This window comes from Pleurodeles waltl, chromosome 12 (genome assembly GCF_031143425.1).
Source record: "Pleurodeles waltl isolate 20211129_DDA chromosome 12, aPleWal1.hap1.20221129, whole genome shotgun sequence".
Classification (NCBI taxonomy): Eukaryota; Metazoa; Chordata; class Amphibia; order Caudata; family Salamandridae; genus Pleurodeles; species Pleurodeles waltl.
Genome location: NC_090451.1, coordinates 714,628,329 through 714,646,332, shown reverse-complemented (window position 1 = coordinate 714,646,332; position 18,004 = coordinate 714,628,329). Strand labels below are relative to the sequence as shown.

At 53.5% G+C, this 18,004-nt stretch overlaps 1 protein-coding gene across 3 annotated transcripts in view; it reads left to right on the top strand.

Moving 5' to 3' along the window:
- The window catches only part of LOC138266958 (zinc finger protein 271-like), a 150,628-nt gene that overhangs the window by 116,009 nt on the left and 16,615 nt on the right, over positions 1-18,004 (top strand). The window contains exon 1 of one of the 3 annotated variants that reach the window (XM_069215762.1): positions 4,840-4,994. The exons of the other annotated variants lie outside the window; for them this stretch is intronic. Coding sequence (XP_069071863.1) covers positions 4,979-4,994 — 16 coding nt within the window. The 5' untranslated portion in view covers positions 4,840-4,978. Of the gene's footprint in view, positions 1-4,839; positions 4,995-18,004 lie in introns of those variants that run through there. 3 annotated transcript variants of the gene reach the window in all.

Sequence of the window (18,004 nt, the reverse complement as noted above, 5' to 3'; positions counted from 1 at the left end):
TGGAAAAATACAGCTTGGATTCTCAACTGCAATGTCTAACTCCACGTTAAAGGCAATGGGCAGCTAACCTAAATATCAAATGCAATGTCATGTTAAAGGCAATAGGCAGCTAACCTAAATATCAAATGCAATGTCTAGTGTCATGTCAAAGCCAATAGGCAGCTGAGCTGAATACAAAATGCAATGTATAATATCATGTCAAAGCCAATAGGCAGCTGAGCTGAATACAAAATGCAATGTCTAATATCATGTCAAAGCCAATAGGCAGCGGAGCTGAATATCATGTCAAAGCCAATAGGCAGTTAAGCTGAATACAAAATGCAATATATAATATCATGTCAAAGCCAATAGGCAGAATATCTAATAGCATATCAAAGTCAATAGGCAGCTAAACTGAATACATCATGTCAAAGCCAATAGGAATGCAATGTCAAAGGAATGCAATGTCAAAGCCAATAGGCGGCTAGACTGGATACAGCATGTCAAAGCCAATAGGCAGAATACAGAATGTAATGACTAATGCAATGTCAAAGCCCATAGGCGGCTAAACTGAATACAGAAAGCAATGGCTAATGCCATGTCAAAGCCCATAGGCGGCTAAACTGAACAAAACATACCATGTGCTACTGGTGAACATTGAGCAACTAATATGCGCAGTGGTGAAACACAAAGTCATTGGTCAAAACAAACTCCATCAAATGGCAGTACAAGATGTTAGTGCAGAAGGGGCTTGGCGCAGGGTGCGGTGATTCCCTGCAGTTTACAGATGTTAGTGCAGAAGGGGCTTGGCGCAGGGTTCAGAGATTCCCTGCAGTTTACAGATGTGTTAGTGCAGAAGGCGCTCGGTGCAGGGTGCACTGATTCCCTGCAATTTACAGATGTGTTTGTGCAGAAGGCACTCAGTGCAGTGATTCCCTAGAATTAAAAGATATTCTAGTACCGAAAGTGCTCGGTGTGGGGTATGGTGATTCCCTATAGTTTACAGATGTTAGTGCAGAAGGGGCTTGGCGCAGGGTGCGGTGATTCCTTGCACTTTACAGAGGTGTTAGTGCAGAAGGCGCTCGGCGCAGGGTGCGGTGATTCCTTGCACTTTACAGAGGTGTTAGTGCAGAAGGCGCTCAGCGCAGGGTGCGGTGATTCCCTGCAGTTTACAGATGTGTTAGTGCAGAAGGGGCTTGGCGCAGGGTGTGGTGATTCCCTGCAGTTTACAGATGTTAGTGGAGAAGGGGCTCAGCGGACCGTGCGGTGACTACCTGCAGTTTACAGGATGGATAACAGGTCTGTCTGGGGCGCCTGAAGGATGGAAAGCGGGTATGTATCAGGCAGCCGAAGGATGAATAGCTGATCTGTTTTGGGCACTTGAAGGATGAATAGCAGCTCTCTCTCAGGCACTTGAAGGATGAAAAGCAGGTCTGCATGAGGCACCTGAAGGATGCATAGCAGGTCTGTATGGGGCCCATAAAGGATGAATATCAGGTCTTTATGGGGCACCTGAAAGATGAATAGGAGGTGTGTCTCAGGCACCTGAAGGATGAATCGCATGTCTGTCTCGGGTGCCTGAAGGATGAAGAACATGTCTGTCCCAGGAACCTGAAGGATGATTAGCAAGTCTGTCTCCAGGACCTGACGGATGAATAGCAGGCCTGTATGGGGCCCATGAAGGATGAATAGCATGTCTGTAGGGAGCACCTGAAGGATGAATAGCAGGTCTTTATGGGGCGCCTGAAGGATGAATAGCCGGTCTGCATAAGGCACCGGATGAATGAATAGATGTTCTGTCATGGGCGCCTGAAGTATGAATATCAGGTGGGCATGAGGCACCTGAATGATAAATAACATGTCTGTCTCGGGCACCTGAATGATGAATAGCAGCTTTGTCTCGGGCACCGGAAGGATGAACAGCAGGTCTGCTCATGCACCTTGTAGTGAAAGTACCCTCTTTTTCGCATGGTTACCCCCATAGTTTGCCTGATGTTTTGACTGTGTTCATTAGGATCCTGCTACCCAAGACCCCAGTAACTGTGCTCTCTCTCCCTTCAAATTTGGTTGCTTGGGACTTCACACACCCCACATTTGGCATACTGGTGCCCCCGCATAAGTCCCTAGTATTTGGTACCCAGGGCATTGGGGCAAGTAGCTGTGTGTGAGGGCACCCCTGCATGAACAGAGGTGCCCCTACGAACTCCAGCTCCATTTTCCTGGGCTTTGTAAGTGCAGGGACGCCATTTTACACATGTACTGGATACAGGTCACTACCTGTCCAGCTACATAATGGTAACTCTGGTACCTGGGCATGTTTGGTATCAAACATGTCGGAATCACACCCCCAATACTGTTGCCAGTATTGGTTGTATGATTTAATGCACTCTGGGGGCTCTTGAGAGGACCCCCAGTTTAGCTCCTACCAGTTAGCAGGGTTTTCTCAGGCAGCCCGCACTGCTACCATCCTACAGACAGGTGTCTGCCCTCCTGTTGCTTGACCAGTTCAAGCTCAGGAAGGCAGAACAAACGATTCCCTTTGGGAGAGGGTGGTAACACCCTCCCCCTTTGGAAATAGGTGTTACATGGCTTGGAATGGGTAGCCTCCCCAAGCCACTGGTATGCTTTGAAGGGCACATTTGGTGCCCTCTTTGCATAAACCAGTTTGCACCAGTCCAGGGACCTCCAGTCCCTGCTCTGGTGCAAAACTGGACAGTGGAAAGAGGAGTAACCACTCCCCTGTCCATCACCACCCCAGGGATGGTGCCCAGAGTTCCTCCGGGTGGCCACTTGATTCTGTCATCTTGAATCCAAGGTGGGCAGAGGCCTCTGGGAGCTTCTGAGTGGGCAGGACAGGCAGGTGACATCACAACCCTCTCCTGATAGGTGGTCACCCTGCTAGGTGACCATCTTCCTTGCTGGGCTATTTATGGTGTCCCTTTTGGATGGGTCCTGAGATTCGACGTGCAAGATTCCAGGAGGACTCCGCTGCATTGTTTACTTCACCTTCTGGCCACTGGAACAGCAACTGGACCCTCCAGGAACTGGGAGTCTACTTCCACAGCGTAGACTCTGCTTGCAAAATTGTTTCCACGTTTCCTTCCAGCAAATGCAAAATTTCCCCAGCTGTGCATCCTCTGAGGGTGACAAATCTTCAGTCTGCACGAGAAGCAAGAAGGCATCTCCTTTGGAGTGAAGGACTCACTCCCCTGCATCCGCAGGAATGAACTAAGACGATCGCTGGCTGCATGGATCTCCTGTCCTCCAGAGCTGTGTGGATCCCGCATCACGGGTGGTGGTCAGGAGGGGTCCCCTCAGTCCTCTCTACCAACTGTTTAGCTTCGGAGACGATGAGCCCTTGCCTCTCTACGGGGGACAGTACTGCTGTGCACTGCATCTTTTGCAGCTACCAAGGCTTGTTGGCATCTCCACAAAGGGATCTTTAGGCTCCGTGTAGGCCCAGCACTCTTACATGCGACACACAGCCTTCCAGCGACGTGGGATTCCTTTCTAGGTGTGCTTCGTAGGCCTCACCGTGACTCCTGTGCTTGCTGCCTCTGGGTCACCCGTGGAGGCTGCCTCCTCTTTCTGTGATTCTCCTCACTGCTGAGGGTCACCCGGGCTCCCCTCTGTGGGTTAAGCCCCCTGGACCTTGCTGGTCCCCGGCAGCTCCGCATTTCTTCTTCCACGACATTTGCCTTTGCCAAGGCTTGTTGGTGATTTTCCACACCACTGACCAACTGCAATCCTTCTTCTGGCTTTGGATGTCGATTGCATCACTTCAGAAACTCTTCAGCTGCTCCAGAATTGCACTGCTGATTGTCTTTGTCCACCGTCGACCTGGTCCTGCATCCACAGACGGGTGGGTAGTGGCTCCCGCCACCACCGGACACTCCAATGTGAACTGGACTGGGTCCCCTTCCTTTCCCGGTCTTCCTCTACCAGGATCCACATCTGGTTTCTTGCAGTCTTGTCTTTTCTTCCATTAGCCCTTTCTGAAGTCCTTTTGGTAGGTTTGGGGAGAACCAGGTATTTACCTCTCTTCTCCTGGTCGCTGGGGGGCACTCTGGTACTTTCCTCCTGGGGATCATAGCTCCTCCAGCTCCCCTCTACTGATTTCACAACCTTGGTGGGGGCCCGACTTTCGCATGCCACTTTCTTAGTATATGGTTTGGTACCCCCCGGGCCTACAGTACTTACTATTGTTTTCACTGTTTTCTATCCCCTTTTATGCTGATCACTGACTCCTAATGTGTATATAAGAGTGTGTTTACTTACCTCCAGTTGGGGCATTGCCTGTATAGTTTCCTGGTATTTTTGTAATCATAATAAAGTACCTTTATTTTTGTAACACTGCGTGGTTCTTTCATGTGTGTAAGCGCTGTGTGACTGCAGTGGTATTGCACGATCTTTGCATGTCTCCTAGATAAGTCTTGGCTGCTCATCCACAGCTACCTCTAGAGAGCCTGGCTTCTAGACACTGACTACACCACACTAATAAGGGATAACTGGACCTGGTATAAGGGGTAAGTACCTTAGGTACCCACCTCACACCAGGGCAGCTTCATACATGTAAGACCAGCTTCAGTATATGTAAGAGGACCTTCATTATGTGTTCTCCAAGCTCTCAGGGACACTTCCAGCTGTGGCATTCTGAGGCTCATGAGAAGAGTCGGCTGTTGGAATGAAGCTCCCAAACGTGAATAGTTACAGAACCAGCTGTTAATTATAGGTCTGAGGCGGGCGTCGACTGACCCAGCTGGTTCGGGTTTGTCACTATTGGGCGTTTTCTGGACTTCATAATATTGCATCAGCCCTGTCCTGAGGCGTGTGCTGTACAGCACTGACCAAGCCTGTGGAGCAGACGGTGGAAATAACAACCACAACGCGATCAGCATCAAGCCGGAGCAGTCAGTGCTTGGTCCCTGCTCCAGCTGAAACGAGAGGAGGTGAAGCTGGCACGGCCTGACCAATTAGGAGCCAGCAAGTAAGAGTGAGGATGAAGCGAGCGAATGGTAAGTTGTAGGCGGCCCGCAGCCCCTTGTGTGCAATGTCTGGCAAGCGCTGTGGCAGCCAGGAGCTAGGATGGGAAGCCGAGGGTGCAAGACTGAAATCGGTTTTCCAAGCTTGTAAAGAGCAGCTGTCCGCGTGGGTAGTGCACCTTCACCCCTGGGTGTAAGGCTATTTGTCCGGGTCTGCTGAGCTGCGGCAGGGCCTCTGGGCTCGACTCGCTCGGCTGGACCTCGAACAGCGAAGGGACTTCAGAGGTGACTTGAAAACCCTCGTCTGGCTTCGGCCAGGTTTCTTATGTGCACACATCCAGTATCTGCACTTCTTCCCTCCTTCGGCCGCGCCCTGAGGTGCTTCATTCAAGCATTCATTCCACCCTCTGACGGCGCCTCTCAGCACCGGCCCCTCTTACCTCAGAGTAAGTCAGGTTTAACTCTGAATGAGGTAACAAGGGTCGGTCTGCCGGTGCGGACGCGGCTCCGAGGGCCCTGAAGGGTGATGAGCTCCTGGGGCCACCTCTAGCGGCCTGAAGCAGGCTCTGACTTCACAACAAGAACAGGCCAGGGTGCCTGGCGTCCCCTCCGGACACCGGGCGACCATCTTCGGGACCTGGTGGCCCAGAGGACAGAGCATCGCGTCCAAGGGTCACCCCGGAGGGGCCACAGAGGCGCCGGGGCAGTCGTAGGTTTGGGGGTACAGGGGTGCCGCGGGGGGCAGCAGTGCTTCTCTGCGCCATACACTGACCCCTTGGAGGGCTCCATGGACACGGCCATGCGTCGAAGTCAAGGGTTGTCATTGTTTGTAACCGCCTGTCCTGATTCTGCAATCAAGGAGTTAATGCCGGCATGATATACCCACCCGGCTCTGGCGCCTAAACCCTGTTTGCTGTTCTGTGCTCCGCGCCTGAGAGGAATCCAAGGTGATGTTCCATGATGAAAGTGCACAGACGTAACCCTGAAATACTCCGCAAAACGCATTCCAGCCAAGAAACGCCTTTACAGCAATGTATGTAGCCCTGCAGCTCACCGGGGCCGAGCAAGGTAGGAAAAGCGCTAGAGAGAAGGCGCACTGATCCAGGCGCTGCAGACTCCTCGCGATGAGACGCGCCGCTCTCTTGCTCTGCCTCTTGGCGCTAGGACAGGGTAAGTGGAACAGCACCAGGCAGGTCTTTGTAGGTACACACCTGGGTTTAAAGATCACTTCTGCCGGGAGATTTCTGATCCCCTCACAGGATCACTCCGGAGAGGACATTTTCCAAAGAATGTTACAAATGGTGCATTTGGAAGATTTCAGCCGGTCCATTAAACGCACGCTCTTGGGACGGGTGCTTTAACCCACTGAGCCACCGGGGACCGCATGACATACAGGGCGCACGTTCCCTGTTTCCGCCACAACACACCTTTAAATAGGTGCGATGAGCAAACAGGTAAAGTGCACCTGAAGCCTACAGATCATACAGGGGACACACACACAATGTGCACCTGAAGCCTACAGGCAGACATGGGACACGCAAGCAGAGTGCACCTGAAGCCTACAGATCATACAGGGGACACACACACAATGTGCACCTGAAGCCTACAGGCAGACATGGGACACGCAAGCAGAGTGCACCTGAAGCCTACAGATCATACAGGGGACACACACACAATGTGCACCTGAAGCCTACAGGCAGACATGGGACACGCAAGCAGAGTGCACCTGAAGCCTACAGATCATACAGGGGACACACACACAATGTGCACCTGAAGCCTACAGGCAGATATGGGACACGCAGGCAGTGTGCACCTGAAGCCTACAGGCAGACATGGGACACACACACAATGTGCACCTGAAGCCTACAGGCAGACATGGGACACGCAGGCAGTGTGCACCTGAAGCCTACAGGCAGACATGGGACACACACACAATGTGCACCTGAAGCCTACAGGCAGACATGGCACACACAGGCAGTGTGCACCTGAAGCCTACAGGCAGACATGGGACACGCAGGCAGTGTGCACCTGAAGCCTACAGATCATACAGGGGACACACACACAATGTGCACCTGAAGCCTACAGGCAGACATGGCACACACAGGCAGTGTGCACCTGAAGCCTACAGGCAGACATGGGACACGCAGGCAGTGTGCACCTGAAGCCTACAGATCATACAGGGGACACACACACAATGTGCACCTGAAGCCTACAGGCAGACATGGCACACACAGGCAGTGTGCACCTGAAGCCTACAGGCAGACATGGGACACGCAAGCAGAGTGCACCTGAAGCCTACAGATCATACAGGGGACACACACACAATGTGCACCTGAAGCCTACAGGCAGACATGGGACACACACACAATGTGCACCTGAAGCCTACAGGCAGACATGGGACACGCAGGCAGTGTGCACCTGAAGCCTACAGGCAGACAGGACACACAGGCAGTATGCACCTGAAGCCTACAGGCAGACATGGCACACACAGGCAGTGTGCACCTGAAGCATACAGGCAGACATGGGACACGCAAGCAGAGTGCACCTGAAGCCTACAGATCATACAGGGGACACACACACAATGTGCACCTGAAGCCTACAGGCAGACATGGGACACACACACAATGTGCACCTGAAGCCTATCGGCAGACATGGGACACGCAGGCAGTGTGCACCTGAAGCCTACAGGCAGACAGGACACACAGGCAGTATGCACCTGAAGCCTACAGGCAGACATGGCACACACAGGCAGTGTGCACCTGAAGCCTACAGGCAGACATGGCACACACAGGCAGTGTGCACCTGAAGCCTACAGGCAGACATGGGACACGCAGGCAGTGTGCACCTGAAGCCTACAGATCATACAGGGGACACACACACAATGTGCACCTGAAGCCTACAGGCAGACGTGGGACACACAGGCCGTGTGCACCTGAAGCCTACAGGCAGACATGGGACACACACACAATGTGCACCTGAAGCCTACAGGCAGACATGGCACACACAGGCAGTGTGCACCTGAAGCCTACAGGCAGACATGGGACACGCAGGCAGTGTGCACCTGAAGCCTACAGATCATACAGGACACACACACACAATGTGCACCTGAAGCCTACAGGCAGATATGGGACACGCAGGCAGTGTGCACCTGAAGCCTACAGGCAGACATGGGACACACACACAATGTGCACCTGAAGCCTACAGGCAGACATGGGACACGCAGGCAGTGTGCACCTGAAGCCTACAGGCAGACATGGGACACACACACAATGTGCACCTGAAGCCTACAGGCAGACATGGCACACACAGGCAGTGTGCACCTGAAGCCTACAGGCAGACATGGGACACGCAGGCAGTGTGCACCTGAAGCCTACAGATCATACAGGGGACACACACACAATGTGCACCTGAAGCCTACAGGCAGACATGGCACACACAGGCAGTGTGCACCTGAAGCCTACAGGCAGACATGGGACACGCAGGCAGTGTGCACCTGAAGCCTACAGATCATACAGGGGACACACACACAATGTGCACCTGAAGCCTACAGGCACACATGGCACACACAGGCAGTGTGCACCTGAAGCCTACAGGCAGACATGGGACACGCAAGCAGAGTGCACCTGAAGCCTACAGATCATACAGGGGACACACACACAATGTGCACCTGAAGCCTACAGGCAGACATGGGACACACACACACAATGTGCACCTGAAGCCTACAGGCAGACATGGGACACGCAGGCAGTGTGCACCTGAAGCCTACAGGCAGACAGGACACACAGGCAGTATGCACCTGAAGCCTACAGGCAGACATGGCACACACAGGCAGTGTGCACCTGAAGCCTACAGGCAGACATGGGACACGCAAGCAGAGTGCACCTGAAGCCTACAGATCATACAGGGGACACACACACAATGTGCACCTGAAGCCTACAGGCAGACATGGGACACACACACAATGTGCACCTGAAGCCTATCGGCAGACATGGGACACGCAGGCAGTGTGCACCTGAAGCCTACAGGCAGACAGGACACACAGGCAGTATGCACCTGAAGCCTACAGGCAGACATGGCACACACAGGCAGTGTGCACCTGAAGCCTACAGGCAGACATGGCACACACAGGCAGTGTGCACCTGAAGCCTACAGGCAGACATGGGACACGCAGGCAGTGTGCACCTGAAGCCTACAGATCATACAGGGGACACACACACAATGTGCACCTGAAGCCTACAGGCAGACGTGGGACACACAGGCCGTGTGCACCTGAAGCCTACAGGCAGACATGGGACACACACACAATGTGCACCTGAAGCCTACAGGCAGACATGGCACACACAGGCAGTGTGCACCTGAAGCCTACAGGCAGACATGGGACACGCAGGCAGTGTGCACCTGAAGCCTACAGATCATACAGGGGACACACACACAATGTGCACCTGAAGCCTACAGGCAGACATGGCACACACAGGCAGTGTGCACCTGAAGCCTACAGGCAGACATGGGACACGCAAGCAGAGTGCACCTGAAGCCTACAGATCATACAGGGGACACACACACAATGTGCACCTGAAGCCTACAGGCAGACATGGGACACACACACAATGTGCACCTGAAGCCTACAGGCAGACATGGGACACGCAGGCAGTGTGCACCTGAAGCCTACAGGCAGACAGGACACACAGGCAGTATGCACCTGAAGCCTACAGGCAGACATGGCACACACAGGCAGTGTGCACCTGAAGCCTACAGGCAGACATGGGACACGCAGGCAGTGTGCACCTGAAGCCTACAGATCATACAGGGGACACACACACAATGTGCACCTGAAGCCAACAGGCAGACGTGGGACACACAGGCCGTGTGCACCTGAAGCCTACAGGCAGACATGGGACACGCAGGCAGTGTGCACCTGAAGCCTACAGATCATACAGGGGACACACACACAATGTGCACCTGAAGCCTACAGGCACACATGGCACACACAGGCAGTGTGCACCTGAAGCCTACAGGCAGACATGGGACACGCAAGCAGAGTGCACCTGAAGCCTACAGATCATACAGGGGACACACACACAATGTGCACCTGAAGCCTACAGGCAGACATGGGACACACACACAATGTGCACCTGAAGCCTACAGGCAGACATGGGACACGCAGGCAGTGTGCACCTGAAGCCTACAGGCAGACAGGACACACAGGCAGTATGCACCTGAAGCCTACAGGCAGACATGGCACACACAGGCAGTGTGCACCTGAAGCCTACAGGCAGACATGGGACACGCAGGCAGTGTGCACCTGAAGCCTACAGATCATACAGGGGACACACACACAATGTGCACCTGAAGCCTACAGGCAGACGTGGGACACACAGGCCGTGTGCACCTGAAGCCTACAGGCAGACATGGGACACACACACAATGTGCACCTGAAGCCTACAGGCAGACATGGCACACACAGGCAGTGTGCACCTGAAGCCTACAGGCAGACATGGGACACGCAGGCAGTGTGCACCTGAAGCCTACAGATCATACAGGGGACACACACACAATGTGCACCTGAAGCCTACAGGCAGACGTGGGACACACAGGCCGTGTGCACCTGAAGCCTACAGGCAGACATGGGACACACACACAATGTGCACCTGAAGCCTACAGGCAGACATGGGACACGCAGGCAGTGTGCACCTGAAGCCTACAGATCATACAGGGGACACACACACAATGTGCACCTGAAGCCTACAGGCAGACATGGGACACGCAGGCAGTGTGCACCTGAAGCCTACAGATCATACAGGGGACACACACACAATGTGCACCTGAAGCCTACAGGCAGACATGGAACACACACACAATGTGCACCTGAAGCCTACAGGCAGACATGGGACACACAAGCAGAGTGCACCTGAAGCCTACAGATCATACAGGGGACACACACACAATGTGCACCTGAAGCCTACAGGCAGACGTGGGACACACAGGCCGTGTGCACCTGAAGCCTACAGGCAGACATGGGACACACACACAATGTGCACCTGAAGCCTACAGGCAGACATGGGACACGCAGGCAGTGTGCACCTGAAGCCTACAGATCATACAGGGGACACACACACAATGTGCACCTGAAGCCTACAGGCAGACATGGGACACGCAGGCAGTGTGCACCTGAAGCCTACAGATCATACAGGGGACACACACACAATGTGCACCTGAAGCCTACAGGCAGACATGGGACACGCAGGCAGTGTGCACCTGAAGCCTACAGATCATACAGGGGACACACACACAATGTGCACCTGAAGCCTACAGGCAGACATGGGACACACAGGCAGTGTGCACCTGAAGCCTACAGGCAGACATGGAACACACACACAATGTGCACCTGAAGCCTACAGGCAGACATGGGACACACAGGCAGTATGCACCTGAAGCCTACAGGCAGACATGGGACACACAGGCAGTATGCACCTGAAGCCTACAGGCAGACATGGAACACACACACAATGTGCACCTGAAGCCTACAGGCAGACATGGGACACACAGGCAGTGTGCACCTGAAGCCTACAGGCAGACATGGAACACACACACAATGTGCACCTGAACCCTACAGGCAGACATGGGACACACAGGCAGTGTGCACCCGCTGCCTACAGGCAGACAGGACACACAGGCAGTATGCACCTGAAGCCTACAGGCAGACATGGCACACACAGGCAGTGTGCACCTGAAGCCTACAGGCAGACATGGGACACACAAGCAGTGGGCACCTGAAGCCTACAGGCAGACAGGGGACACACTCACAATGAGCACCAGAAGCATACATACCAGACATGGGACATTCAGACAGTGTGCACCTGAAGCCTACAGGCAGACATGGGACATGCAAGCAGTGTGCACCTGAAGCCTACAGGCAGACAGGGGACACACTCACAATGAGCACCAGAAGCATACGTACCAGACATGGGACATTCAGACAGTGTGCACCTGAAGCCTACAGGCAGACAGGGGACACACTCGCAATGTGCACCTGAAGCCTACAGGCAAACATGGGATACACAGGCAGTGTGCACCTGAAGCCTACAGGCAGACATGGGGCAGACAGGCAGTGTGCACTGTGAAGCCTACAGGCAGACATGGGACAGACAGGCAGTGTGCACTGTGAAGCCTATAGGCAGACATGGCACACACAGGAAGTGGGCACCTGAAGCCTACATGCAGACATGGGACACACAGACAGTCTGCACCATGGAGCCTACAGGCAGACATAGCACACATAGCCAGTGTGCACCTGAAGTCTACTGGTGGACATGGGAAATACACACAGTGTGTACTGTGGAGCCTACAGGCAGACATGGGACACTCACACAATGTGCACCAGAACCCTATAGGCAGACATGGGACACACAGGCAGTGTGCACCTGAAGCCTACAGGCAGACATAGGACGCACAGGCAGTGTGCACCTGAAGCCGACAGGCAGACATGGCACACACAGGCAGTGTGCACCAGACACCTACAGACAGACAAGGGACACACACACAATGTGAATCTGAAGCCTACAGGCAGACATGGCACACACAGGCAGTGTGCACCTGACACCTACAAACAGACATGGGATACACACACAGTGAGCACCAGAAGCCTACAGGCAGACTTGGCACACACAGGCAGTGTGCACCTGACACCTACAGACAGACATGGGACACACAAGCAGTGTGCATCTGAAGCCTACAGGCAGACAGGGGACACACTCACAGTGTGCAGCTGAAGCCTACAGGCAGACATGGGACACACTCACAATGTGCACCAGAACCCTACGGGCAGACATGGGACACACAGGCAGTGTGCACCTGAAGTCTACAGGCAGACATGGGACACACACACACACAATGTGCACCAGAACCCTACAGGCAGACATGGGACACACAGGCAGTGTGCACCCGAAGCCTACAGGCAGATATGGCACACACAGGCATTGTGCACCTGACACCTACATACAGACATGGGACAAACACACAATGAGCACCAGAAGCCAACAGGCAGACATGGCACACACAGGCAGTGTGCACCTGACACCTACAGGCAGACATGGGACACACAGGCAGTGTGCACCTGAAGCCTACAGGCAGACATGGGACACACACACAATGTGCACCTGAAGCCTACAGGCAGACATGGGACACGCAGGCAGTGTGCACCTGAAGCCTACAGATCATACAGGGGACACACACACAATGTGCACCTGAAGCCTACAGGCAGACATGGGACACGCAGGCAGTGTGCACCTGAAGCCTACAGATCATACAGGGGACACACACACAATGTGCACCTGAAGCCTACAGGCAGACATGGAACACACACACAATGTGCACCTGAAGCCTACAGGCAGACATGGGACACACAAGCAGAGTGCACCTGAAGCCTACAGATCATACAGGGGACACACACACAATGTGCACCTGAAGCCTACAGGCAGACGTGGGACACACAGGCCGTGTGCACCTGAAGCCTACAGGCAGACATGGGACACACACACAATGTGCACCTGAAGCCTACAGGCAGACATGGGACACGCAGGCAGTGTGCACCTGAAGCCTACAGATCATACAGGGGACACACACACAATGTGCACCTGAAGCCTACAGGCAGACATGGGACACGCAGGCAGTGTGCACCTGAAGCCTACAGATCATACAGGGGACACACACACAATGTGCACCTGAAGCCTACAGGCAGACATGGGACACGCAGGCAGTGTGCACCTGAAGCCTACAGATCATACAGGGGACACACACACAATGTGCACCTGAAGCCTACAGGCAGACATGGGACACACAGGCAGTGTGCACCTGAAGCCTACAGGCAGACATGGAACACACACACAATGTGCACCTGAAGCCTACAGGCAGACATGGGACACACAGGCAGTATGCACCTGAAGCCTACAGGCAGACATGGGACACACAGGCAGTATGCACCTGAAGCCTACAGGCAGACATGGAACACACACACAATGTGCACCTGAAGCCTACAGGCAGACATGGGACACACAGGCAGTGTGCACCTGAAGCCTACAGGCAGACATGGAACACACACACAATGTGCACCTGAACCCTACAGGCAGACATGGGACACACAGGCAGTGTGCACCCGCTGCCTACAGGCAGACAGGACACACAGGCAGTATGCACCTGAAGCCTACAGGCAGACATGGCACACACAGGCAGTGTGCACCTGAAGCCTACAGGCAGACATGGGACACACAAGCAGTGGGCACCTGAAGCCTACAGGCAGACAGGGGACACACTCACAATGAGCACCAGAAGCATACATACCAGACATGGGACATTCAGACAGTGTGCACCTGAAGCCTACAGGCAGACATGGGACATGCAAGCAGTGTGCACCTGAAGCCTACAGGCAGACAGGGGACACACTCACAATGAGCACCAGAAGCATACGTACCAGACATGGGACATTCAGACAGTGTGCACCTGAAGCCTACAGGCAGACAGGGGACACACTCGCAATGTGCACCTGAAGCCTACAGGCAAACATGGGATACACAGGCAGTGTGCACCTGAAGCCTACAGGCAGACATGGGGCAGACAGGCAGTGTGCACTGTGAAGCCTACAGGCAGACATGGGACAGACAGGCAGTGTGCACTGTGAAGCCTATAGGCAGACATGGCACACACAGGAAGTGGGCACCTGAAGCCTACATGCAGACATGGGACACACAGACAGTCTGCACCATGGAGCCTACAGGCAGACATAGCACACATAGCCAGTGTGCACCTGAAGTCTACTGGTGGACATGGGAAATACACACAGTGTGTACTGTGGAGCCTACAGGCAGACATGGGACACTCACACAATGTGCACCAGAACCCTATAGGCAGACATGGGACACACAGGCAGTGTGCACCTGAAGCCTACAGGCAGACATAGGACGCACAGGCAGTGTGCACCTGAAGCCGACAGGCAGACATGGCACACACAGGCAGTGTGCACCAGACACCTACAGACAGACAAGGGACACACACACAATGTGAATCTGAAGCCTACAGGCAGACATGGCACACACAGGCAGTGTGCACCTGACACCTACAAACAGACATGGGATACACACACAGTGAGCACCAGAAGCCTACAGGCAGACTTGGCACACACAGGCAGTGTGCACCTGACACCTACAGACAGACATGGGACACACAAGCAGTGTGCATCTGAAGCCTACAGGCAGACAGGGGACACACTCACAGTGTGCAGCTGAAGCCTACAGGCAGACATGGGACACACTCACAATGTGCACCAGAACCCTACGGGCAGACATGGGACACACAGGCAGTGTGCACCTGAAGTCTACAGGCAGACATGGGACACACACACACACAATGTGCACCAGAACCCTACAGGCAGACATGGGACACACAGGCAGTGTGCACCCGAAGCCTACAGGCAGATATGGCACACACAGGCATTGTGCACCTGACACCTACATACAGACATGGGACAAACACACAATGAGCACCAGAAGCCAACAGGCAGACATGGCACACACAGGCAGTGTGCACCTGACACCTACAGGCAGACATGGGACACACAGGCAGTGTGCACCTGAAGCCTACAGGCAGACATGGGACACACACACAATGTGCACCTGAAGCCTACAGGCAGACATGGGACACACACAATGTCCACCTTAAGCCTATCGGCAGACATGGCACACACAGGCAGTGTGCACCTGACACAGGCAGACCTGGGACACACACACAATGTGCTCCTGAAGCCTACAGGCAGACATGGGACACACACAATGTGCACCTTAAGCCTATCGGCAGACATGGCACACACAGGCAGTGTACACCTGACACAGGCAGACCTGGGACACACACACAATGTGCTCCTGAAGCCTACAGGCAGACATGGGACACACACAATGTGCACCTTAAGCCTATCGGCAGACATGGCACACACAGGCAGTGTGCACCTGACACAGGCAGACCTGGGACACACACACAATGTGCTCCTGAAGCCTACAGGCAGACATGGGACACACACAATGTGCACCTTAAGCCTATCGGCAGACATGGCACACACAGGCAGTGTGCACCTGACACAGGCAGACCTGGGACACAGACACAATGTGCTCCTGAAGCCTACAGGCAGACATGGGACACACACACAATGTGCACCTGAAGCCTACAGACCAGACATGTGACATACAGACAGTGTGCACGAAAAGCCTACAGGGAGACATGGCACACACAGACAGTGTGCACCAGAAACCTATAGGCAGATATGGGACACACAGACAGTGTGCACCAAAAGCCTACAGGCAGACATGGGACACACCGGCAATGCGTGCCTGAAGCCTACCGGTAGACTTGGGACACACACAATGTGCACCTGAAGCCTACAGACCAGACATGGGTCACACAGACAGTGTGCACCACGGAGCCTACAGGCAGAGATAGGACAGACAGGCAGTGTGCACAGTGGAGCCTACAGACAGACATGCCACAAACAAACTGTGCACCTGAATCCTACTGGCAGACATGGGATACACAGGCAGTGTGCACCTGAAGCCTACAGGCAGAGATAGGACACACAGACCTTGTGCACCATGGGGCCTACAGGCAGACACGGGACACACACACACACACACAATGTGCACCTGAAGCCTACAGGCAGACATGGAACAGACAGGCAGTGTGCACCGTGAAGCCTACAGGCAGACATTGCACACACAGGCAGTGTGCACCTGAAGCCTGCAGGCAGACACAGGATATACAGTGTGCGTCTGAAGCCTACAGGCAGACATGGAACAGACAGGCAGTGTGCACCGTGAAGCCTACAGGCAGACATGGCACACACAGGCAGTGTGCACCTGAAGCCTACAGGTAGACATAGGACACATAGCCAGTGTGCACCGGAAGTCTACCGGTGGACATGGTAAATACACACAGTGTGTACTGTGGAGCCTACGGGCAGACATGGAACACACAGACAGTGTGCACCTGAAGCCTACAGGCCACACATAGGACACATAGGCAGTGTGTACCTGAAGCCTACCGGCAGACATGGGACACACAGGCAGTGTGCACTAGAAGTCTGTAGGCACACTTGGGACATACAGGCAGTGTGCACCAGAAGCCTACAGGCAGACATAGGACACAAAGATAGCGTACACCAGAGTTCTACAGGCCGACATGGGACATACAGACAGCGTGCACCTGAAGCCTCCAAGCAGACATGAGACACACAGACAGTGTGCATCAAAAGCCTACAGAGTGTAGGAAGTTGGCTCTGTATATACTATTTCAAAGTAAAATATTGTGTGCACAGAGTCCAAGGGTTCCCCCTAGAGGTAAGATAGTGGCAAAAGTAGATCATTCTAATGCTCTATTTTGTGGTAGTGTGGTCGAGCAGTAGGCTTATCAGAGGTTAGTGTTAAGCATTTGTTGTACACACAGGCAATAAATGAGGAACACACACTCAAAGACTTACTCCAGGCCAATAGGTTTTTATATTGAAAAATATATTTTCTTAGTTTATTTTAAGAACCACAGGTTCAAGATTTACAGTTAATACTTTAAATGTAAGGTACTTCACTTAGATACTTTAGAAACTTTGAATAGAAGCAATATCATATACAGTCTTTGTAAAAATGGCAATAAACTATCTTCAAAGTGGACACAGTGCAAAAATCAACAGTTCCTGGGGGAGGTAAGTAAAGGTTAGATTAGGAGGTAAGTAAAACACTTACAAGTCTCAGTCCTGGGGCATAGGCAGCCTACCATTGGGGGTTCAAGGCAACCACAAAGTTACCACACCAACAGCTCAGGGCCAGTCAGGTGCGGAGGTCAAAGAGGTGCCCGAAACACATAGGCGCCTATGGAGAACAGGGGTGCTCCGGTTCCAGTCTGCCAGCAGGTACATACCTGCGTCCTCGGGGGGCAGACCATGGGGGTTTTGTAGAGCACTGGTGGGGGGGGACTCAAGTAGGAACACAAAACACACCCTCAGCGGCACAGGG